Source organism: Ursus maritimus, unplaced genomic scaffold (assembly GCF_017311325.1).
Source record: "Ursus maritimus isolate PB19 unplaced genomic scaffold, ASM1731132v1 scaffold_18, whole genome shotgun sequence".
NCBI lineage: Eukaryota > Metazoa > Chordata > Mammalia > Carnivora > Ursidae > Ursus > Ursus maritimus.
The window spans coordinates 53,072,652-53,096,565 of record NW_024424230.1 but is presented as its reverse complement, the minus strand read 5'-3'; the positions used below and the strand labels follow the sequence as shown (position 1 = coordinate 53,096,565).

At 41.5% G+C, this 23,914-nt stretch overlaps 1 protein-coding gene across 4 annotated transcripts in view; it reads left to right on the top strand.

Annotated features, from left to right (window-relative positions):
* Positions 1-23,914, top strand: part of EPB41L3 (erythrocyte membrane protein band 4.1 like 3) — a 138,380-nt gene that overhangs the window by 66,202 nt on the left and 48,264 nt on the right. For all 4 annotated transcript variants that reach the window (XM_040632699.1, XM_040632700.1, XM_040632698.1 and 1 more), the window contains 2 exons: positions 22,170-22,274; positions 23,437-23,479. In XM_040632699.1, coding sequence (XP_040488633.1) covers positions 22,170-22,274; positions 23,437-23,479 — 148 coding nt within the window. The remainder of the gene's footprint in view (positions 1-22,169; positions 22,275-23,436; positions 23,480-23,914) is intronic.

Here is a 23,914-nt window from a genome sequence, read left to right as displayed (position 1 = left end):
TGAGTGAATTTGGGAACCTGAGCGTCTGTGCACATTTCGTGATTGAAGCCGTGGCAAAGACAAAAATCCCTGAGGAATTCTTTTGGCTTTTACTGCCCCTTGTCACGTGGAGTTAAGGCCTGACGGGAGATTGGTTTTGCGCATGTCCGTAGTCTAATGTTGTGATGCTGAAACGCTAGCTTGGCTTGGTGACGTGCCTGTTCCTCTCGCTCTCCACGTTCCCACTGTTCTGCGGCCCCTCGTGCTGCTGATTGGATGCAGTGAGCCGCGTGCTCCGCGCACGCGCAGGCGGGGTCCCGAGCAAAAGGCGCTCGGCTCTGCGCAAGGTCTTCCCCGCGCCGGCGTGCGGCCTCGGGTAGCTGTGCTGCGTACCGCACCGGGCTTGATTTTCACAAAGATCTTCGTTCCCTGTGCATTTAATGAAGGAAACAGTCTTTCAGGTGGAAAAATAATCTGTTTTCTACTTCTCACCAGCCCGTGATTAAAATTTCAGGTTATATATCATGTTTTTTGTATCTAGTTTACTTGCTTAAATGTCACCTTCAGAATCTTCCCCTGTTTTAGCTCTGAGATGAGAGGTGTCACACGTGCTTGGAATCTGTGGCCATCAGGCCACAGACCTTTATGAGATGGTGAGTCAGCCACTGACACCTTTCTCTGAGCTCAGGGGGAGGTTTGCTCTCTCGGCTGCTTCTCCAAAAATAATTCCCCTTAGCACACTAGGTTTAGGCTCAATTTGACGTTTAGGGAAAGACCATGTAGAAGAAAGAACACTTGTTACTCCAAGTGCCATTCTTGGGTGTGACAGACGGACAACCATCCCACCTAGCACCCATTCCGCTTTACATACTGAGTGCAGCTCACGCCCCCTGTAACTCAGCCCTGCCCCGGAAAGCCAAGGAAGTGCTTCCCTACGTTAGACCAAGAAATTCCTCATTTCCCTCCTCAGGAAGAGTCTGCCGACATGGCGGACCACCGGTCCCTTGTGTGGTGACCACAGCCTCCCATTCACACAGGTTGAGCTGGCCCAGCTGTCCCAGGCTCCTTCCTAGCCGTGGACTTATATTACAGCTTCAACATATCACTTAGACACCTCATTAAAATCCTTGTATTTTCCAGAATACATTGATCAGTGTGTACAGAGTAGGCACTGAAGTATTTTTTTTTAACGAGAAAGTGAATCATTTGAGTTTTAATTATTATTTGCCTATGCAAATTCTTTTTTCTGTTTGTTTATAACCATTTCAATCTGTACAACTAACATCACACTATGTGCAAAAGCCCCCAGGGAGCTTTTATTAATTTTGCAGAGGCTTTCATATAAAGTATTTCTTGAGGGCCTATTATGTTCCAGGCACTGGAAACCAAATGAGTCAGACTTCGAGCTTAGACACGGGATTGTCTTACTCATAGAGTCACACAATCTTAAATCTGAAAGGGACCTTGGAAATGACTTTGTCTTCTGCCTCATTTCACTGATGAGGAAATAGGCCCAGAGCAGTTAATGGTGTGCCTGAGGACCCACAGCCTGGAACGGAGAGAGAGGGCCTAGAACCCAGATCTCCTGTCCTCTGCTCCAGAGGTCTCTTTACTGCGGCTTCAAAAACATTCCAAGTCTGTAGCTGCAGGAGGAACAAACCAAAACAGCATTTACCTCCAGCTTGGGCTTGTGAAATAGTGGGGTGAAAAGAGAAAAAAAGGAGAAAGATGTACTTTTCAAATTATTTAATAATATGTCAGATTCTTGAATATCTCTTTAATTTGTAATTCTGTAAACTTTTGACACCAAAATTGATTTTTCTAGATTTTGTAGTTAATGCATGTGGTTTGGGGGGGAAGTAAGGAAACAAGACCACCAAAGTGTCTCTTCTGTTTACTTTCCTGTCTCCTTTCTTTCTCTTTCTCCTTCCCTCCCCTCTGGTGTTGGCTGGAAGGCTTTGAAACCTCCTTGAAACACATCTGCCATAGACACTCTAATAGGTTTCTCCTCTTAATAAACAGGCAGCTTGACTGTAGGCCTGGAGTGGATTAATTAGGCCTCCCTGGGAACAAAAGGGGTCTGAGGCTGTGAGCAGATCCTGTCCGAGAGAGACAGGTCACGTCGATGGGAAGAATATCAGTCTCTCAAAACTTCTTAAACCTAATTTCTGAAAGTGATTGCCAAGCCTTTGCTTCTGGTTATACTATCATGAGATAAGATACTATGTGAAGAGTAGGACTTAAAAGCAACATTGTTTCATTTTGAGGAAAGGAGCTAGAGATAAAATGCAGAGCCTCTTCAAATTGGTATATGGAACAAAGTTCAGGCCTGGCTCAGCTCTTTGCCTTAATATAGAATAATTTTAGGCAAGTTCTGCAGTTACCACAGTCCAGCTCAAAGTGAAAAGGCCAGTTGAAACTGAAGACCCTAGCCCTCCCTTCTGGAGAGAAGCGGTTTTCATTCTACTGTGATTTTTGTTTCAATTTTCCTGATCAATTGCCAGTTCATTTTATAATTACAGCATTTCCCCCATGAAAGACAGGTTATAATTTTCAAGATTATAGCTCATCTCCCCTTAGTTAGCATTTAAATTGATGCCTTTCTTTTCATGGAAATAGTCTTGGCCCTAAAGGAAGTTTAAGAGGGAGACTACTGGTATTAGCCACAAGATTAGAAAATCTTTTCATAGATAGATGATCACCTGGGGCCATTTCTACTTGGTGTGATAGTCTCCTGAGTTTGATGCCACTTCTCTAGATTATCTTCCATTTCAGAGGCAGTTATCTTTTGACCTTGTCTCCTAGGTCAGAGGCCTAAGAACAGCACCTGTGACCTCTTTCTGAATCCAGAATTGAAGTCCAGTAGAATCTTAGGTTCTTAGAGTAGGGGAACATGAACTCTAGTTCAGTGCCCCCAAATAGAAGTGTGTGCATGTGTGTGTGTGTGCCTGTCCACGTTTCCAACAAAATATAGAAGTAGGTTCAGGGAAGACTGGAGTACACTATGAAAATGAAGGCCCTTTTGTAGGGACAGGGTTAAATATTTACAATGAACTAGTTTTCACATGACTCCTGGTATCTACACACTGGCTGATCCAGTCAAAAAACGAAGCACATGGTCAGGCAGTACTTGGTTTCAGGGTTTGGCTGGTACGTATGTGTTATGGTCCAGGGTCCGATGAGCGTATGAAGGGAGGTCAATATGGTGCCATATTACTTTGAAGAATATTTTTAACTCAAAAGGAAATATTAAGTTGTATTTGTGAATAATACCTTTTTGTGGTTTTATTACTGCTGTGATCTTGTTAATTTTTATAGCAGAGGGAAAAGGGAAAATCTCACAGTAGGATTTCAGCTCAGTCATGTTTGCTGTTTGGCTATGGCAATTAAATAATTCAGTAGGAGATGGGAAAAATAATGAGTTAGGGGAGAAAGCTCTGCTAAGATGTTTCATAGTGATATTGAATACATGCCTTTTTTTTTTTTTTTTTTTTTTTTTTTTGTTAGTGACATACACTGTGGCTCATCTTCATTGCAGCCACAGTTAATAAATTACAGCAGCCAATTTGGGCACTTATTTCAAGGCTAATAGTGCATTTAGCTTTGAACGTAAGCCCCACTCGGGGCTACCAATACGTGAAAAACAAATTGTTCATCATTCTTGCCAAGGTTTTATATTTTTCTCACATTTACTTATTCTCTCAAGTTTTCCATATCAGACAGACGTGTTCAGTGTGTCTAGTAGAAGTCACACCAATAAATAGAGGGCCATTTAAAAATTCTTATGTGAATTGAGGGCGTCTGGGTGGCTCAGTCGTTAAGCGTCTGCCTTTGGCTCAGGTCATGATCCCAGGGTCCTGGGATCGAGTCCCGCATTGGGCGCCCTGCTCAGCGGGAAGCCTGCTTCTTCCTCTCCCACTTCCCCTGCTTGTGTTCTCTCTCTCTCTCTTTCTGTCAAATAAATAAAATCTTTTAAAAAAAGAAACCTCCCTTTAAGAAAGATAAATAAAAATTCTTATGTAAATTGAAAAATTAGATTCAGCTTTGACAAATTTTACCTTGCTTAAATAGCTGGGGATTTTTGCTGAGAAACTTGCCCTGTCAGTTTTTATGCTGTGCTACTCAAAACATGAGGGTTCATTAAAGACAGAGCAGTAGAAGTGTTGAACTATAATTTTCCTTTGAATCCATTCACTGAGTAGTGGAACCAGCAGGTCAGTTAAAAGGATCACTTTCACGCAGGCTTTTTGAGTATATTTGTGAAATGCATAATGTGTAGATGCCCTGCATATTGAACATATGAATATCTATGGAAGTATCATGAATCAAATCAGACTGCAGGATTGTGGTACCATAGAATAAGCTTTCACAACCAACTCTATGAAGAATTGAATTTGGAGCCTAAGGATATTAAACTTTGGGAAGCACCATATCATAGTAGCTAGCTAGCAATAGGCTGTGACATCTTGGCTTTGGCATTTCTGTGTAAGTTACTCATCCCCTCAAGTCCTCCATTTTCTCATCTGCAAACCAGAACTCTCGGGGTGGTTGGGAGTGGTAACGAGTGGATGTTGACTGCTTGCGGAATTCAGGGTCCCTGTCGGGCCTATAGTGGCCAGCAGATCCGAACGCTTCCCTAGCTTTTTGCAACTGCCACCCCCTAAAGCATCAAGTATATCCTTCTAGGCCTTGTCTATAAGAATATAAATGAAAATACTCTTAGAGTGGTAGTTATTTTAATATAAAAATGGGATCCTAGCCTCCATACTGTTCAGAGATTTGCTTTTGTAGGTGAATGGATACAACACTGTGTTGTAATCCAGACAATGGAATATTATTCAGTGCTATGGAAATAAGCTATCAAGCTATGAAAAGACATAGAGGAACCTCAAATGCCTTTTGCTAAGTGGAAGGAGCCAGTCAGAAGAGCTACAGACAGTATGATTCCAATTATATGAGGTTCTGGAAAAGGCAAAATTATGAGAGAGTAAAAGATTAGTGGTTGCCAGAGGGTGGGGTGGGGGGCACCCAGAGAGATGAACAGGAAGAGCACAGAGGACTTTTGGGGTGAAAGTATTCCTCATGATACGTCACTGTGCATTTCTCCAAACCCACAGGAGGTACACCACCAAGCGTGAACCCCAGTGTAAGCTCTGGACGGGGTGATGCTAACGAATCAGTGCAGGTTCATTGATTGTGACAACCTAGCCATTCTTGTGGGCGATATTACTAGTGGGGGCGGCTGTGCTTGTCTGGGGCAGGGAGTATGTGGGAAACCTGGAACGGCTCTAGAAAATGTGTCTTAAATAACAACAAGAACAACTAAACCAGTTACCTAGAAGCTTGTGCGGATGAGAAACGACCTGGAAAACAGGAAATCTGCTTTTTCTCCCACTGCCCAGCTTGAACCTGCTGAGAGTAGACCGAAGACACAGCTACGGTGCTATTACGGTGGTGTCAGAAATCAGGAGGTGTTTAACAAGCCTGAATATGTCCTGAAAATAAGTACACACACTCCATTTCTGGCTTTCAGTGCTAGTCTCTTACCCTGAACTGACTCACATTTTATGGCGAGCAAGGAGGTAGTGTTCCTTGGCTTCAGTAATGAACTCCCTCAAACTATGCAGGAAAGTCTATTATGGAAGGGGCCTGACAACAGCACCCTGTTCTTCCTTTATCTCTAGTCCCTTTTGGAAGTTGGGACAGAACATTCTTTCTAGTTCGACTAAGCGTCAACTCACTGTGTTTTCTGATTTCCTACCTAGTGACTCGAGTAATGTATTTCAAGAGGCTTCTTCACTGTTCAGTTTTATTTTCAGTGTCTTTAAAAATTCAGGTCATCCTTTCCTTGCCCTTCTGGAGCAAGTATAGGATATGGGAGGGGGTGTTTGTTTGCTTCTTACCATATTAGGAATTCTATGGTATGCTGGGTTTTAATTAAAACCAAGGACACAATAGAAGTAGCCCGGAAGAAGGAGAGAGATGGGAGCTTACCCAGGTCAGTTCCTTTTCATGTTGGAACAGATCCTTTTCTACCGTTGAGAACTTCTCTCTTGCTTGATGAAATTGGGAGTGGCTATTTGAGGCGTGTTTCCTGTATTATTCTTTCTCTTTCAGGATCTAGGTTCTGAAACGGGGCTAATGATAAAAAGCAAAACTGCAAACCTTTAGCTGATTGTAAATACCTCCTTAGGAGTTAAGTTGTTCTGAATGCTGGTTCATATTGTTACAAATGGTAAGCACGTGCGTCGCTATTTGGCAGGTAGATACTAATTATTATAAGAGAACATGGGCTGACTGCCCCTGCAGTGGTATTGTAAGGCAACTGAAAGACCAATGGCATTCACATATTTTATCTTATTTATTTTTGAATTTCCAGGGTAATTCTAAATATGCTCAGGATATTTACATAATTCTGGTTAGAGCTTGAGCAGGTAAGGAAATGCGAAGAACGAGCATCGAATATAGTTGAAATATCAAGGGCACATGAGACAGATGAGGCTGGAAAGGAAGGCCAAGGACCCATGAGGGTGGATGGGTTTGATGTGATAACTGGCTTGGGTATTATTTAGATATTTTGATTTTCTCTTGCTGAGTAACAAATAACTATAAACTTAGCAACTTAACACATATTTTTCATCTCACATTTTTCGGCTGGTCCTCCTCCCTGGGTCTCATAAAGCAGAAATCAGGTTATTCACTGATTGCATCTTCAGCTGGAGGCTGAATGAGGGAAGAGCCACCTTCATGCTCCTTTGAGCTCTTGGCAGAGTTCATTTTCTGTGGGTTGTAGGCCTGGAGTCCCCATTGTCTTGCTGGCTGTCAGTTGGGGACCACTCTTGGCTACAGAATCTGATCTTGGGTCCTTGCTATGAGGCCCCCTCTGTCTCAGCTTTGAATCCTGGACCTTCAAATCTGTCTGCCTCCCCTTACGTTACAGCGAGAAAACTCTGCTTTTAAGGGCTTACACAATTAGGTCAGGCCCACCCAGATCATGTCCCTATCTTAAGGTCATCGGTGTCATATAGCATAACCTAATTGCGGGAATGAGATCCACTCTATTCACGGTCCCAGGGATTGTGCAAGGTGTATACACCAGAAAGACAGGGAGTCTTGGGGCCATTTAGAATTCTGCCTCTCACAAGAGGTGATGAGATTTCTGGGACTTTACATAGGGGAGCTATTTGGCCATTTGTGTTTTTAAAACATACTTCTAGGAAATAGTAATTGAAGAGAAAGAGACTTGAAACAGGGACACTAGTCAGCTCTTGGCAGCAAACCAGACAAGAGATCCTAAGGACCAGAACCAAGGCAGTGGCAGTGGGATAGAGGGGAGAGAATAGATTTTAAAGAACTCTCCAGAAAATGAGCAGAGTTGATTAATTGGATGTAGGGTGGGGATATGGATAGTGATAAGAGACAGTAACTTATAATGACTTCCAAATTTCTGGATTGAGTGACCGCATAGACAGATGCAGAATACAAGGAGAAAAGTTTATAGGGGAAGATAATTAATTTAATTCAGAGCTATTGAATTTAAAGTGCCTAGAATATGAAAGTAGTGGTCTACTATTGCAATTGAAGTTATCATCCAGCCTTTGCAAGAGAAGGCAGACTGGTTGGCTTTGTGAGAGCCATTGTCTTTTATACTAATTCAGATATGGGAGTGAATGAGATTGTGTGGATGGTCAGTGAATGAATAAGAAGAGCATGAATAGCACAGCCCTGGGGAATACGGGGGAGCATTTGAAGTCGGGAGTGGGGAGAGCTTTGTCAAATCTCCCCTCACCCCATCCTCATGTTCTTCCCTACACCCAGTCCTGGTCCCTTTTAGCCATACCCTTAGCTTATGCACTGGGTGTGCCTGAGCCCACGGGGGCCTTAAGTCGTGATTATGGTTGCCTGAGTATCCTTCAGAGAGAGTCTATGTAGGAAAGCATTTCCTATGTCATTTGCTAAATGCCTTTAAGGCGTTGGTTGCACTACTGAGTGTGGAAAACAGGAAGCTGGAGACTGTCTGAAGTACCATCCCTTGAGAGAAGATTCAGATTGTCATTCTTGTGATTGATTCTTGTGCCTCCCTGCAGTTTGTGGTCGATTTGCCTTTTATTTCCTTAATTTGGCTTTTGGCTGTCTTTTATAAACTTTAGACTTTCCGTTAACACAAAGTGATAAGAACTATAACATTACATTTATTATAAGGAATGACTGATCCCTGATTTCTTTGAACAACTTAACAACTATTAGGAGTCGTTTTACACTGGCATACTGAATAGTTGTGGTTTTTAAGGTACTATAATTATACTATAAACCGCGAAGCAGTGGTGTCATTCAGAAAGCTCTCTTAAAATTTGTATCTCAAATTAGAAAAACATCAACCCCTTGCGCATAGTCTCCAGGAGGTGTCCAGTTTGGGACTTTGGTGATGCTCTGCTCCTCATTCTGCTGTTACTCCCCAACCCCGATCTCCCCTCCCTCCTGGGCCAGGGAAGAAGGGTGTCTAGTGCTGAACTCTGGATTCGCTTCCCTCTCCTTACAGCAGAGAAGCAAAGGATTCTTTTCCCCTCCGACCTCTGGGTTGTGTTGACAGCCAGTGCACTTTAAGCCTTTCATTTGTTTTTCTAAATGAAGTCATGGATTCCAAGTTGTGGGAGCTTTTTGTTGGAACACATAACATTTCCATCTATAAAGTTAGCTTCCTATAGCTTGTTGGTATGATTTCCCTTATGCAATGACTATTATGAGTATTTTATTTCTAGATAAATGAAATGTAGGTCTTTCTCTTGCTTCTCCTGCCAAGGCTGCTCTGTTTTGTTAGTGTTGCCTGGTGACTGTTTCCTGAAATCTTGGTCCAGGATATCTCTACAAATGGCAAATCAAAATGGCCAGATTAGATATTAATTCATGAAATGCTTTGATCAGCAGAGATTTCTTCTTTTCAACAAATAAGACGTCCTTGCTGTGCGGGAATGTATTTTTTCAGTGTAACAGACAGCTGTGTTTAACTGGTATGTACATTTAGAGTCATTTTCTAATAAGAGTGAAAGAAAATCCTATCTCTCAGTCCTATTGCCACTTAGGAATGCACCTCATTTTCCCTGCTGCTGCTTCTAGAAATGAGTGATGGTGTGCAGATGTACAGTCAGCACAAGGAATTGCTTCTTATTATGGTGTTTGGAAAACTGGAAAGAATAAAGAGACTTGTTATTTCTTATGGAATGCCATGGTGACAGCAAATAAAGTCACTAAAGAGCCACCGCATTCCTCAGGGAAATGCCATTGGACTGAGCGTGTCAAGCTTATGAATGGTTTTAAATGATTACCCCAAGCAGAATGCTTCAGTTAATGTGTCCAGTGATTCCTTTAGGGAAAAAAATGATCCAGAATGTCATGATCCGCAGACCTTTTTTAATAGTACAATGGTGAAGAATTCATTACAAGGAGAAAAAACCCACCAAAATTGGAAATGTAATCTTTTTTTTTTTTTCAAAAATACATTTTACTTGGGGCTTCTAATATTTATCCCCTGCCATGTTCTAACAAGGATTTAAAGCGTTTTGTGTAAGTGCACAGAATGTAACAAGAAGGAAATAAATTCATAGAAAGCAGCACCAAGAGAAAATGGACGAAGCTCTCTAACAGGCTCTGGGGAGGAAGCCTGGACGCCCCGTGTCTGCACAATAAAAACACCCGAGTTTCCAAAGTTTCCAAAGAAACGTGTTTTTTCCGAGTCCAGTTGTTTGAGAGAAACGCTCTACTCCAGCTCTCTGCCGGCTTCTCCAAGGAGTAGATCAGGAATAGGCGTCAGGAAAATCTCCGTGATTGTTACTTCCCTCAGCCGCACCTTCAGTAAGCAATGAGTAATGATGTGTCAGTTTGAGATTATGCTTTTCATTATCCTTAGATTCAGTGCTTTTTATGTTGTCCGTTTTTGGAGGAGCAGACCTAGGGATGATGTTGCCATCTCTCAGGAGAAGTGAGAGCTTCATAAACATGTTCACAAAGAGGATATCACCCTCCTCTGCAAGGACATGGGCCCTGGAAGTACCTGAGGTTAAGGAAATATTTGAGGTTCATATTGGATCCAGGGCATCGTAGAGACAAAAAGATGCTCCAGGCCCCAGCTTTGTCCTAGTGCATGAGCTCAATGCTTGCAGCTCAGAAAACCTTTAAAGCTTCAGGAGTTTCTCGTGCACTCTTCAAGATAACGTCAATGCCAGCTGTGTGCCCAGCTATGTAAATATTAATCATCTCCTTTATTGGATTATGAACTGCAAGCCTATTAATTATCGTGGTTGCTACAGAAATATGAGTTCACTTGCAGAACAGTTTTTAGATGGCAGGACCAATTGCACACCTAGGAGTAAACTCTCCGATCTGCTACTTAACGTTTATCTTTCTCCTCTCCTATCATTAGATGAGGGAGAAGAGACTATCCTTCCTACTTTTCTGGGAATGTGAAATAAAATTTTAGAAAAGAATCCCAAACCCATCCCTATACTGTGCATAGACTGCTGTCCCCATTCATCTCGAGACCATAGCTCCTGTGCACGCGGTGTGAGATGCAGGCTTGTCGACCGCTGGAAGGTCAGGCTGATCTAATAGGTGGAGTCAGGGAGGTCCCTGGAAACCGTGAGCCATCTTATGTTTTCCTATTTCAGAGTGAGGGGAAGAGTGTGTATCAAATGAAAGGAATGAGTTGGAGCCACAGCTCCTTGAGGAAAACTTGGGAAATTTATAGCAAGTAAGCCTACAACATTTGAAGGGGATTTAAAAAACTAATAGGTTTTTCATTTGCAGGAATAAAGCACTGCCCTCATGTGAAAACAGGAGGAAAAAAAAGCCAATACTCTAGATCTGGCCAGAGCAGACCATCCCCACATGGTAGAAAAATATAAATAAATTGGTCATGAACAAATATCAAAGATCAGAGCAGTTTTTGAAGAATTTTGAAACAAGAAATCAACCCCAGATGCTTTTATTTCACTTGATTTTCTTTTCTATTAAGAAAAAATAATCCTGCTCCATGCCGAGCGCTGTGATATGTGCAGGGAATCCAGTCATGAGGTAAAGCTGCTTACCTGAGAGGCTAACATTAACACGGCTCAAATCGTGGAGAAACCAGTGTACAACTGTCACCCTGACCCGTGCAGTGCAGGAGCTGTGTGAGCATGTCTGCTGGGATTTGAGCTAGTCCTGGAAGTCAGGGATGGAGTCCTGGAGAAGGGCTGCTTGAGAGGAGAACTGGAAGACTGGCGCGTAGAACGTTCCAGGGCACAAAGATGGCTTGTGGGCAGAGGCCTGGGAGGAGAAGGAGCTGAGGTAAAGGGTGTATGAAGGAGTGTGGAGATGAGGGGGCGCTTTGTGGTGGGGAAGCTGAAGAGGCCGACAGGGCATCCCAGGGAGTGATGTGGTCCTACCACCTTCACACTTGGGCCCGCTGTGTCCCAGAGCGTCTCTCCCTCCTGAAGCTGATAGTCAAACACTGGTCTTCCCACATGGACTCATTCTCCTTCAGATTTTTAAGGTAAAAACAGAAGTTGAAATAAATGTGATAACATCTCCAGGGTGACATCCTTGGAATTTGACTTCACATCCTACAATGCATCGTGGGTCGCAGGCATTTTGCTGCCCGTCTATCCCTGTTAAACCAGGTGAGAGTGGGTAGGGCTGGTCTGTAGTCCCAACAGTAAAAGAAGGGTGGGGGGGACAGCATCATGTGAGCCTCTGGGAGCATCTCAAAGTCTCTGGGGCTTAGACCCCCCAGTTCAACCCTGAGTGCAGGTAAGCTCCAGAAAAGATAGCTGCTTTCTCATGAGTTCAAGAAAAAGCAGAAAAATTAGAACGAGCCTGTTGTATTTTACCCTTTGCTTGAATAGAATATTTTTCATTTTCCTGTAAAAAAAAAAAAATGCTACAGTTGTTGGTTAGAGCAAAAGCCTGTGTGTACCTTCTCTGAAAGCGAGTTTTCTTGATTCGAGTTGCCAGATCATCTCAATTTTTATGTGATTGTTATTTACTACCATTTGCTAATACTGCTCACACTTTCTTTTTAAATCAGAAAACTTAATCATCTGAGATGAGTATGCAGTGATGAACAGCAGTGACTAGCGTTCTTTGGAGGCTAAATGAGCAATGAGAACTGCTGCAGTGAGGGCAACCTCCTGCCCTTCTAACTTCTCCTAACTCTGCAGACCCGAGGAGGCGGGCCCCGTCAGTGTTCTAGAATTAGGACCAGCAATGAGAACTGCTGCAGTGAGGGCAACCTCCTGCCCTTCTAACTTCTCCTAACTCTGCAGACCCGAGGAGGCGGGCCCGTCTTGTCTGGTTCTAGAATTAGGACCAGGCCTCCCTTCTCAGCTGGGTTGAGCAGCCTCCCCCCCACCCCCATTCACAGGAGTGGCGACCGACAGGCGAAGAGGATTAGTGCTGGCTTTTCCGGATTGTGAGCTCAGGCAGTATTAAACCAGGATGCCCCCGATAGAGGGTGTCAGAAAACAGTACCGACCTTTGATACACAGATCCAGCCATACCCCAGAGGGCTCCATATGAGGTAGTACACGTGTCAGAAAAAGTTGAAGGAAATGTCTGTAAAATCAAGATATTTAATGATTGAAAAGGCTCCCCCCCCATCTGCTGGTTTTTAAGTACTAATCCAAATTACATGCTCCCACGAAGACAAGACTGCTCTGTCACTTATAGTGAGATCATCTATCCTATTTTTCCAGAAGTTTATTCATATTTCACTATGTCTTTCATACATAAGATCATTTTAATTTGTAAACTAATATTTAACTGGTAAAATGATATGATTACATCTTAAAATTGTGTGAGTAGTTTATATAATAACCCTGATATCTTTCGTCATCCTGCTTCCAGGCTCGCCCTATTAATAGGCTAAAATAGTTGACGGAAAGGACACAGGTTCACCCGTTACCTATTTGTTGAAAGCAACGACAGTATTATTCTTACATTGTTTTGAGCATTGATGCCTTCTAGGTTTGAAAAGTTAGTGGCCATGCTGCAAATGTATACTCATTATATTGATATTATTAAAACGCCTGTTTTCATTGTCAACATTTGCATTTCCTATGGCCGTTTATTTGACCACATGAATTAGAAATCACGATTTGGGTTTTTGTTCGATGCCCGCCCCCCAGAATCATCTTAGGAAAGAGATTAAGTACTTCCTCTTGCAGGAAGGAATTCTCAGAGTTCCACACCGTTCAGAATTCGACCCTATGGTGATTTTACATGATTCAGATTTGTTTCTCTTTCAGACATTCCTCTTTCTTAGGCCTCCTTCTCTGCCTTCCTTTTGCACACTTTGGCTTAGTGACCTGAATCCTTAGCAGATTAACAGCAGGAAATGTTGTCTGATAGTTCACTGCCAACATCTCATGTGTGCGATGTGAAACTCTTTGTAAAAAACCGAGCCCGATGTTTTTGCTGGCCAAGAAGAAGCATGCTTCACTGGAAGGCTATTATCTACCACAGTGCATGTGTCTGAGCACAAAAGTCTGATTTCAAATAGAGGCCGAAATTGCTTCTACAAATGAAAGCAGAAACAGATTGTGGCTGAGTGAAAAAGACCTCTTTTTAAAAAAGTGGAGAGGCTTCCCGTTCAGGAAGGCGCTCTTGTCACCAGTGTGCTGAAAGTATCTGTGTACTGGATCTCAGTCAAAGCATAGTCAAAGCATTGGAACAATTCATTCTGGTTTTGCCAGGACTAATATGTCACGTGTATGATGATGTATAACTATCTGATGCTTTGGCCCATGTACCAACATACGCCAGTGTACCCGATATATCGTAACCATCTTGTGCGTGTTTGTAAGTGATGATTAAATGTACACTCAGTTTATGGATAATACTGTTTTTCAACAATTTCTCCGTTTTACCTATACGATGAGATTTGTTTTTCACAAGAGAAACAGGGTGATTTCACTGCAGAAGGAGTTGATTTTCAACAGTATGTCACTCTCTGCACCAAATGTCAGCATTAGAAACTCCAAGTGTCCTGGGCTCCCTATCAAAAGGGCCTAGTCATGGTCACCAGCATTTATTGGCTGTTGTTCTCCATGAACTAGGCAATACGCTTTCCTGTGTTCTGTCTTAAGTGTCAGTATTATTTCCATTTTATGATGAAGGCAGTGAAGCTCAGAAAGTTTGGATAACTTGTCTAACCTTACAGAGCCAGCCTCTCTAGAACTAGGGTCCGGCCTCAGGGCTGACTTATATTCCTCACTTAGAACAGAAAAGAAACTTGAATAGGGTAGGGATGCCCATGTCAAAGATGTTTCAATAATGCCAGATGAATTCTCATCTCTGGATAACCGAGACAGGGAAGGAAATCACTATTTTGTTTAAGACCTTACCAAGACCAGGAAAGAGTTTCATATTTCTATTTTAACAGAGCACTGCAGGTCATCGTGGCTAACAGAATAACTACTGATGGGGTGATTGTGGTACAGTCTTTGAGAAATGTCGTTCTGAACGAGATAACCGTCATGGCTTGCTGAAAAAGCCGACTGCTCATGGATTTAAAGAAAGGCTGGTGATATATGCAACATCTGGACAGAAGAAATTTTGTGTCTGCCTCTCGTGTCCGCCCTCTCTGAGAATACTGCCTGGATCACATGTGGGATCAGAACAAAGGCTGGAAGATCCCATTAAATCCTGCCCCTGTGGGAATAGGTTCTGGCAGCGGCAATGTGGATAATACTGTACTAATTACTAAACTGGGCATGGAAGGTACATATAAGCCAGGAAGCCCAAAAAGGAAGTTAGATGCGCATAAGGGAGCTGGTGCCGAATCTTGTTCTTGTCCTTCCCAGCCACAGAGCTCTCAAAAGGGTTTATGGACTGTCGTCACCGTCCAGACCCCATAATCTTTTATTCCTGCGTTGACTGCAGCCGCTTGATATTTTCCAGGTATGGATTTAAAAAAAAAAAAAAAATCCATCCTCCACTTAAATTTCAGGGCAGACAGTGTTAGAGTGTTTTTCTATCAAGAGTCCAAAAGAGAAAAAGGAAAACCCAGGAAAAGCTGATTTACATGGAGTCCAGGTGTGTGATTTGGGCTCAAGATCTGGCCTGGTCGGCTGAGCATTTCAGATGTTCCTGAACTCTGCAGAAGTTGTGATGCAATCAGTTAGAAATAAAGAGAATTCTAATTGACCTTTGGAAAGTAGGGAAATAGAAAAGCATTCAGTGCAGAAAAATGCAATTAGGGAAGGAAGCATGAAAAAAAAAATGATGGCATTTTGCTTCAAGATTAATCCAAGATAATGTGAGGGAAAATTATTCAAACTCATGCCATTAGCACTTATCAGGCACATATGTTGAATGCCTACTGTATCGGGGAACCGGGTGTCAGGAGCATTAAAAAGACAGTTTGCTGTTCTGTCGGAAATACAAGTTCACAACATGTAACAATACATGGAAGAATTTAATTTCCAGAAGATAGTCTATTTGAGGAAGGTACATGGTAGAAAAAATAAAGTACTTCTAGCACTGGCACACCTTCAAGTTTCAAGATAGCTAAAATGAGGTACAAAAGTGTCCGTTTTCCTAAAAGTTCTCAATATCATACATTTTCCCTTATGTTAGCACAAGTGGTTTGAAGCCTAAGCCAATATAACAAGAGGCTTTTTCCCCCCATTTTCCAGTGTGGTAGTTTAAAGAAATGCATATATAAATTCCGAGGAGACTTCACGTCCGCGCACGCCCTGGTGCCAGTTTGGTCGCCGTCCCCTTCCTGAGAAAGACGGACAGATGACGAGCTCCTGTTCGCAGGCAAAGCAACGCGCTCTGCCCCATTTTCTTCATGATTGTGCAGCTTCGGAGAGATAATAACTATAACCATCTTCCCGAGCGAGGAGATTATATCTGACTTCACAAATTTCTCTAATTTCAGCGTTTAGCCTTTGCTGGAGGAGAGCTTCGCTCGGGCTGAGTCATAGCTTTGTGAGACTGAAGCAAAAACCAAATGCTATTGTTAAGTCTCGTGCAGAGACTTAGTCCGGGCTTCCTGCCTGGGCTCACGTGGTCTTAAGCACAGGTTAAGAACTGACTTCTGGAGACCGGAGCATCGTGGCCGTGCTCATTTCAGGGAACACCTGCAGGAGTAGCTGTGTCCAGGTCACCTGAAGGTCATGTGTAAGGAGCTCCTCACCTGGCCTCTCCCCGGGCTCAGGGCTGTGTGTTTGGTGCTCCTAGTCACCGCCCTCACCTGCTAGAGAAGCCAGTAGTGCCTCTGCTCTATTGCAAAAGGGAAAACCAAGACCTTTATACCTAGGCTTATCCTTCAGTCATGGAGCAAGTTCTTGAGTAAAAGTCTATATTTAGCTCTACAAAGAGAAAATGCCATCCCTTAAAAAACGAAAAAACTCAAACATTTCTATTTTGCATATTTTATTCATGGCTTAAAATGCAAGTTTGTTTTCTTAATAGTTTTGTGGTGTATCATTTCTCATTTGCATCATTTTATTTCGGCATTGGGCTGGTTTGTCATTTCTTTTTTCTTTTTTTTTCTGATTTTTTATTTCTTGAGAACTTACATTTCTTAAAATGTGCCAGATTAGGTTTTAATCGTGTGTGTATATACGTACATTTTATCACAATGTAGCTGTGAGTGTTGGTATGAGAGGCCTAGAAGAAACTGCTTGGGGGCTAAACTCAATCTGAAAAAGTTACACATTTTCTCAAAAAAAAAGAAAAATTGCTTTAGAGTCCTCGTATTTGAGTTTCAAGTCATAAAAATAACTTAAAGTGAACATTTCAACTACGCTTATGTGAATCACCTGGGAATCTTGAAAACATGTAAATGCCTTGGGCCCAGCTTCAGAAATTCTGGTTTGATGACTTGGGTTTCTGGGCATTGGCATTTTTTTAAATACTCCCAGGATCCATGGTTGAAAACCACGAGTTTAAAATCTTCTACAACATTGGTTATGATACGCTAGTGAAAAAAAATTTTTTCATGAAGTTTTATCAAGTTACCTTTTTAATCTCTTAACGGTATTTGACCAAAATGAGGCTCCATAAAAGATACATATAGGAGGCGTGATGCCTCTAGGGAATGTCTTTATAGTCAGTAGGGATGTAAGGTACATGTACAGAGAGACAGCCGTGATATAAGGCAGAATATGGAAAGTGCCCTCTTCTTGCTCTATAATGCCGTAATGCCCAAAGGAGAGAGAGAAAAATCACGTGTGGCCGGGAGGACAGGAAATGCTTTAAAGAAGTGGCAGTGGAGAAGCCTCATGAAGATGAGAGAGGCTCGACAAGGCAGGAGGCCAGGTAGAGTAGATGGGGACATTGAGAGCCTCAAAACAGGGAGTGGCTGAAATGGATTGAAACACATCAAACCTGTTTACATCCGTGAGTTCATAGTGATCATGTAAAACAAAATTTCTATTTGGTGGCTTTGGATGGATGATGCTGAGAGGACCTCATTATCTTAAAATTAGATAAAGGAGAAGAGGAGTGAGCATTGATCCTGACTTCCATCATCAAACGGTGTTTCTGCAACAAATAATACTGACGAAGAGAAGTATCCCCTCATAGACATACTCCAACTAAAAAGTGCAGGAGGCATGATGAGGATTCAGATATGCTCATCGGGCAACTTCAGATTAATGGATCTAGGGCAGTGATCATCAGGACTGCCAATATCACAAAAACAAGGCAAGAGTCATTTGATGCCTCCTGATGAAATTGTGCAGCCTCACTCCGTGGGAAACAGTCAAACCAGGATCACATCAATCTTCTAGCTGTAACTGCCAGGTTTCAGGAAATACAGGAGACAGAGGAACACATTAAATTATACCGTGGAGATGCAGACAGTAAGGTCTAGACTGAGAGACCTCTGCCGGGAATTGACCTGGTCTTTTAAATTAATTTTAAGGATAAAACCAAGATAAATGGAGAACTTGCAGCCTGAGGCTAAAGAGATACGTCAGCCAGTTATAGTGTGTGGATTTCTCAAACTGAAAAAGAAACACAAATCTTTGAAACAGTTGGGGCAATTAAAGTACAGTCCCTGACTTACAGTGGTTAATTTAACTTAGCAAGTCTTTGACTTCATGATGGTGTGACACGCATTCAGTAGAAACCGTACTTCAGATTTTGAGTTTGGATCTTCTCCTAGGCTAGCGTTTTATGGTAGATACTCACCCATGATGCTGAGCGCAGGCGGCCGTGCCAGCATGAGGGTAAGCAACCGATACACTTACAGCCATTCTGTGTCCAGCAGCCGTGCCGCTTGTACCCTATTCACGGAACTACCTGAGATATGCAATACTCGATTGTAGAATCAGCTGTGTGCTAGCTGATTTTGCCCAACTCTGGGCTAATGTGAGTGTTCTGAGCACGTGTAAGATAGCTAGGCTGAGCTATGATGTTTGGTAGGTTAGGCGCATTTTTAACTTAGGATATTTTCTTTCCCTTTTTTTTTTTTTTTTTTTAACTTAGGATAGTTCTTTTTCCTTTTTTAACTTAGGGTATTTTCAACTTACACTTAGCTTATGGGATGCAACCCCACTGTAAACTGAGGAAGATCTATACTGACTGGATATTTGATGATACAAAGACTGATCACTAATTTTGTTTAGGTATGATAAAGGTATTGAGATTACATTTTTTTAATGATTTTATTTATTTGAGAGAGAGAAAAAAAGGAGAAAGAGTGGGCAGGAGCAGAGGGAGAGGGAGGGAAAGGGACAAGTGGACTCCACACTGAGCGTGGAGTCCAACACTGCTCGAGCTCAGGACCCTGAGATCATGACCTGAGCCGAACCCAAGAGTCGGGCCCTCAACCAACTGAGCCACCCAGGCGCCCTGAGATTACATTTTTAAAAAGAGTAGAATTACATACTAAGACACAAAGAGATAAAATTATTTGCTGAAATGCTTCAGAATAACCAGGTGAAGGGTGAATTGAGTGGAACTCTAGACGACCCAAGGTCATGGTCCTCAGAAGGCATTTGTTGAAACTGGGTGACAGGTTTGCAGAGCTTCACTATACTGTCCTCTCTACTTTTGCATTTGTTTGAAATCCCTCATACTAAAGCGTTCTAAATTAATCTTTTAAAATTACTCTTCTAAGGGACAAATAAAAGTAGCAAATTTTATTGCAGACTTGCCAGGTGATACTGGTTGATGAGCAGTGCGTTGAAAACCAGTGTTTTACAGATGGTGTTGGTAAAGATATTGAATGACCTTTGATTCGTGGGAAGTTTCATGGATGCTACGGAAAAGCTTATTTCATTTGCTGTGCTCGAGTGGTGACAGTGGATGTATCCTCTTGACCTTAGCGCCCAAAGAAAGCAAAGCCTCTGAGCCTTAGCTATTCCACCATCTTGTTCATAGTTTGGATTCCCTGGTTGTGTGACGTAGATCTTGACCAATCACTTCGCTCCGTCACCCGGCTTCTGTTCGTTACCAGATCATGGGGGGTTTGCTTGCAGGCATTTAGACTCGGGGACCCACTCATAGCCTCAAGCCCATGACAGCCTTGCTCCATAGAATTTTACATCCTCTCTTCAGGATGAGAAAATGAAGACCCAAGTAATTTAGAAGGTTTTTCCAGTGTCATCCAGCTAGCTGGTGGTTGCGGTGATATTTAGCAGGTAGGAATTTTATTGTTTACGTATAACCATCTATAGTAGAGCCTAGACTCCTGATCTTGGTTCTTGGGAAAAACAAACAAACTCCAGTGTGAAGAATGGACCACTATGTAATTGTCTTAAGAACTGTTTGTCGTGTTCAAAATATGTTCAGAATACTCAGTAAGGAAAAATCTAGTCTATTCAAGAGGGAGCTATGAATCATTAATAGAAATCAAATTGTGAGAAGCCAGAAAAGTAAGATCTAGTTAGTATAGCGGTCTGTGCTTGAGCTAATCCATGCCACCTGTTAGACAAAAGGAAGAACACAGCAGCCAGAAGACAGCTAATTAAAACAATGCCCAAGGCAGCCTGCAGCATATTCAGAAATAATTCTACAGTTGAGGGGCTGTTGGGTCAGAGAATATAGAAGGCTCTGTAGAGGAGACTCTATTTATTTGTATTTGCTTTGTTTTACTTTTACACATTGAGAAAGTACTTGGGCCAAACACTGGTGTGTGTTTGGGTGTGTATGGGGGGGGGGAAGTGTACGTGTGTGTAAATATTCTGGTCTAGCTAAAGCAGTTGGGTAGCAAGCAGGTAATTAACATCTAAAGAAAGAGCAGGACATGTTAATAGTGAACTGCTTATTGGCACCACGAGGAGCTATATATCTGTTCCGACAGCAAAAATACATACATAGAAAGTTCTGCATTACAGATCCTGCTACTTGTTGGTCACTTGGGCTATAATAGCTAATGTTTATGGAGTGCTTGATATATGCCATCACTGGACCAAGTTTAAATACTTTGTTTTATTTTAATGTCAGCCATTCCAAAGAAGAAGGTAGTAGCATACCCATTTTACAGAGGGAAAAACAGAGAGGTTCACATAGCTGCAGAGAATATAATGAAGATTCAAACCCAGATTGATCTGCCTCTCTCATCTGACGTCTCTGAACCTCTGTGTTCTTCTCCGTAAACTGAAGATAATACCAGTAGAAGCATCGGAAAAAACCAATTTTTTTAATGAAAACTTTATAATCTGTTAAACATTATTCAGAGATGAGAAGCTGTTATTTATAAATAAAAGATATAAACCAGTGAGCAGCATTTCATTGTCCTACCACTTGTTCATATCCATTGAACAACGTTATTATGTAGTTTTGCTAATATGTAATTTATTTTCATGCATTATTAAACTTTTTGAAACACATCATTGATTATTTAGCTAGCTACAATTTAGGCTTTACTTTTCTATCATAGATTTATCTTTTTTCCTAAATAGTCATGCTTCAGGGGGCTGAGCAATTAACTTCCAATGTAATTACAGTTACACAGTAATATACAACACTTATAGGTTTCTGAATACTTATTATTTTGGCATGCACAATGTCTATCAATTTTTGCATCTCTCATTGTTATTACATTAAATCTTAAAGGCAAATATGCTTAATGTATTAGGTGTGAAGTGTTGGTACGATACAAACAAAATGTGGTTTAGTTTAATTGTTGCCAGTTCATCCTTCTCAGTCTCCAAGGCCAGAATGAAAGACCTTCGAAGGATTCCATGAAAATGTGATACTGGGTATCACAGTAAATTAAGCTGATAGATTTTTGTTCCTCAGATGACTACCTTTTTCCTTGCTGTAAATGACTGTATTATGGTAAAAAATGTAGCATAAATATCTGTACTTATATTTATAAATGATAACTAAAATCTTTAAACTTAATGGACATTTTATGTCTAATACGAAGGATTTCTCAAAAAGAAATTAAGAGAAAATTGAACACTGTAATACAAAACTAAAATTTGTGACAAAAGAAAAATCCACAAAAATAAACTAATAAAATTAATGGGCTTTAGAAAGTGATCCATTGCTAGAATTTCTAAGTAAGGGTTGGAATAGAAAGTCTGACTAAGATAAGGAATAGGCTTGATTTCTTTTCCAGGCTCCGAATCTGGTCGCATGGGGACTGAGCTAGGGCATTCTGAAACATGGCCTTTGTTGGTCCGTTGTCTTCTTTGACTCTCAAGATTTTTATATTTCACAAGATGTTTCAGACTTCCAAGCCCCACATCATTTCCCCAGCTACTTCTGTTTAGAAGTCATCCATGCGGGCGCCTAGGTGTCTCAGTCGGATAAGTGTCTGCCTTTGGCTCAGGTCATGATCTCAGGGTCCTGGGATCGAGTCCCACATCGGGCTCCCTGCTCAGCAGGAAGTCTGCTTCTCCCTCTCCGGCTGCCTCTTCCCCCTGCTCGTTCTCACTCTCTCTCTTTCTCCCTCTAAAATACATAAAATCTTTAAAAATAATTTTTTTTAAAAATCATGCATGGGTTGCCTATACTTACTCAGTGGCACAGGTGAGTTTTGGTTTTGTCTGTTGGTTGTAGGGACAAGGTGTTGTAGGTGTTCGCCCACTTTATTGAACCTTTTCACTAAAGAGGAGATGGCAAAGTGATCACACTTGGGCGTCACAGAAGTTGCAGCAAGCAGTGTGTTAAATTTGACCCGTTTTTATCCGTGGTAATTGAGAGAACTTTATGTGCGTTGACTTGTTCTGTTTTGTTTCCCATAGAAACGCTCCAGAGGCCAGGTGCTGTTTGATAAAGTATGTGAACACCTGAATTTGCTAGAAAAAGACTATTTTGGGCTTACATATCGAGATGCTGAAAACCAGAAGGTGAGTGATTAAAAGTAATACAAAACGTATGTCTCAAGCTGCTCATTACTCTAAGAAAGAGAATGAAAACTGAATTGGTAAGTCATTTTCTCTGCTTCCACTCCCATATTTACTCCTTTGAGTCACTAAATGCTGTTAATCACCTTATTTCTTTATGAAAGATATTATTGATGACTTCTTTTAATCTTGAATATTCTGGAAAGAGTAGTTCTGTTTTTCACATGTGAGTCATTTATGGTTCTAGGAAAGCATTATATATGGTTCTTGTCTTGGATGATATATTTCAGTGGATTTGAGCCTATGAAAATCAAATACCTTGATACTCACATAGAAAACATGTTCCCTGACTGCTCTCCTATTCTTAATTCAGCTTAGTATGCTTTCATATTCTTACAGAATCAGAATCTGACATGGGTCGTTTGCTGACCAGACCCTTGTCTAATGTATTCAGCAGCTTTTTAATGTTTAATACATCTGTAAACTCTTGCACCTGAGTAATGCAGTCTATTTGGGGCTTTGCCTCACTAGTTCCCACAACTACCTGAAAAATAAAGAAGAGGAAACTTTCCATTGTGCTCGCGCTAGGAACTAAGCCACAGAAATTTTGCTCGTAGATATTATTTGTTTTGATGTTGTGCAATGAATCATACTTAATACCTACCCAATTCACTGAACAATGTCTGACTTCATTATTAAACATCTTCAGTTTTCTGATGAGGAAAATAATAAATCTCATGCAGGTGTTCATTTGTTAGGAAAGTGCCTAAGAATCTATAATCACAGAAGTCACTTTGTGGGACTGAATGGCTAGGACATCAGTGGACATCATGTGTCTTCAATTTATTCTAGGAACTTCTTTGAACATAGAATCCACTTTTTTTTTTTTTCCCTCCTCTGTTGCTGTACTAGCTCGAATCTTTGAAGGTAGTTTTGTAAAAGAAGAGAATTTTGTCACACGTGAATTGTGCATGCACACCCAGTTTCTCATTAGACTCATGCCTGGGCCCTCGCAGGGCCTGGTGAAGGGCACCGGATTTGGGGGAAGGACCCAGTGGGGGGCCTGCTAGCGACCATGCACTTTCAAACACGCTTACTGCGTGATCATCACCAAGTTATTTTTATTCTTCTCTGGTGCAAATTCAAACTGTCATTTCCTTTTCAGAATTGGCTGGACCCCGCTAAGGAAATAAAAAAACAGATTCGAAGTAAGTTCTTTTGGATTCTTTTACATGGTAATGTGAAGATTTTCAGAAGGCACGGTTGTCCGAATTGGTGGCCCATACCCACATGGCTAGTGTGAATACAGTTTTTTTTAAAAGACAGATTAAAATCTCAAATTTTGTCTCCGATGGGTTGGTCTAGCTTAAATACCCATTTTTAATCATCACTGCTCGGGAATGAAATGGCCATGACATTTGACCTATTCCCCTGCTTGCACACAGAATGTGCAATGTGATTTAATCAGGTGATGCTCCAATTGGCGATTAACCATTTAAAAGTTCCCAACTTAATTATTAATGTTAAATTAAGCCTAATTGCCACAGAAGTAGAAAAGTCAAGCTAAAGGTAATAATTACTGAATGGTTTAGAAATGGAATAACAAGTCAGATTGATGTTTACTGTCTGGTAACAACCTCTTT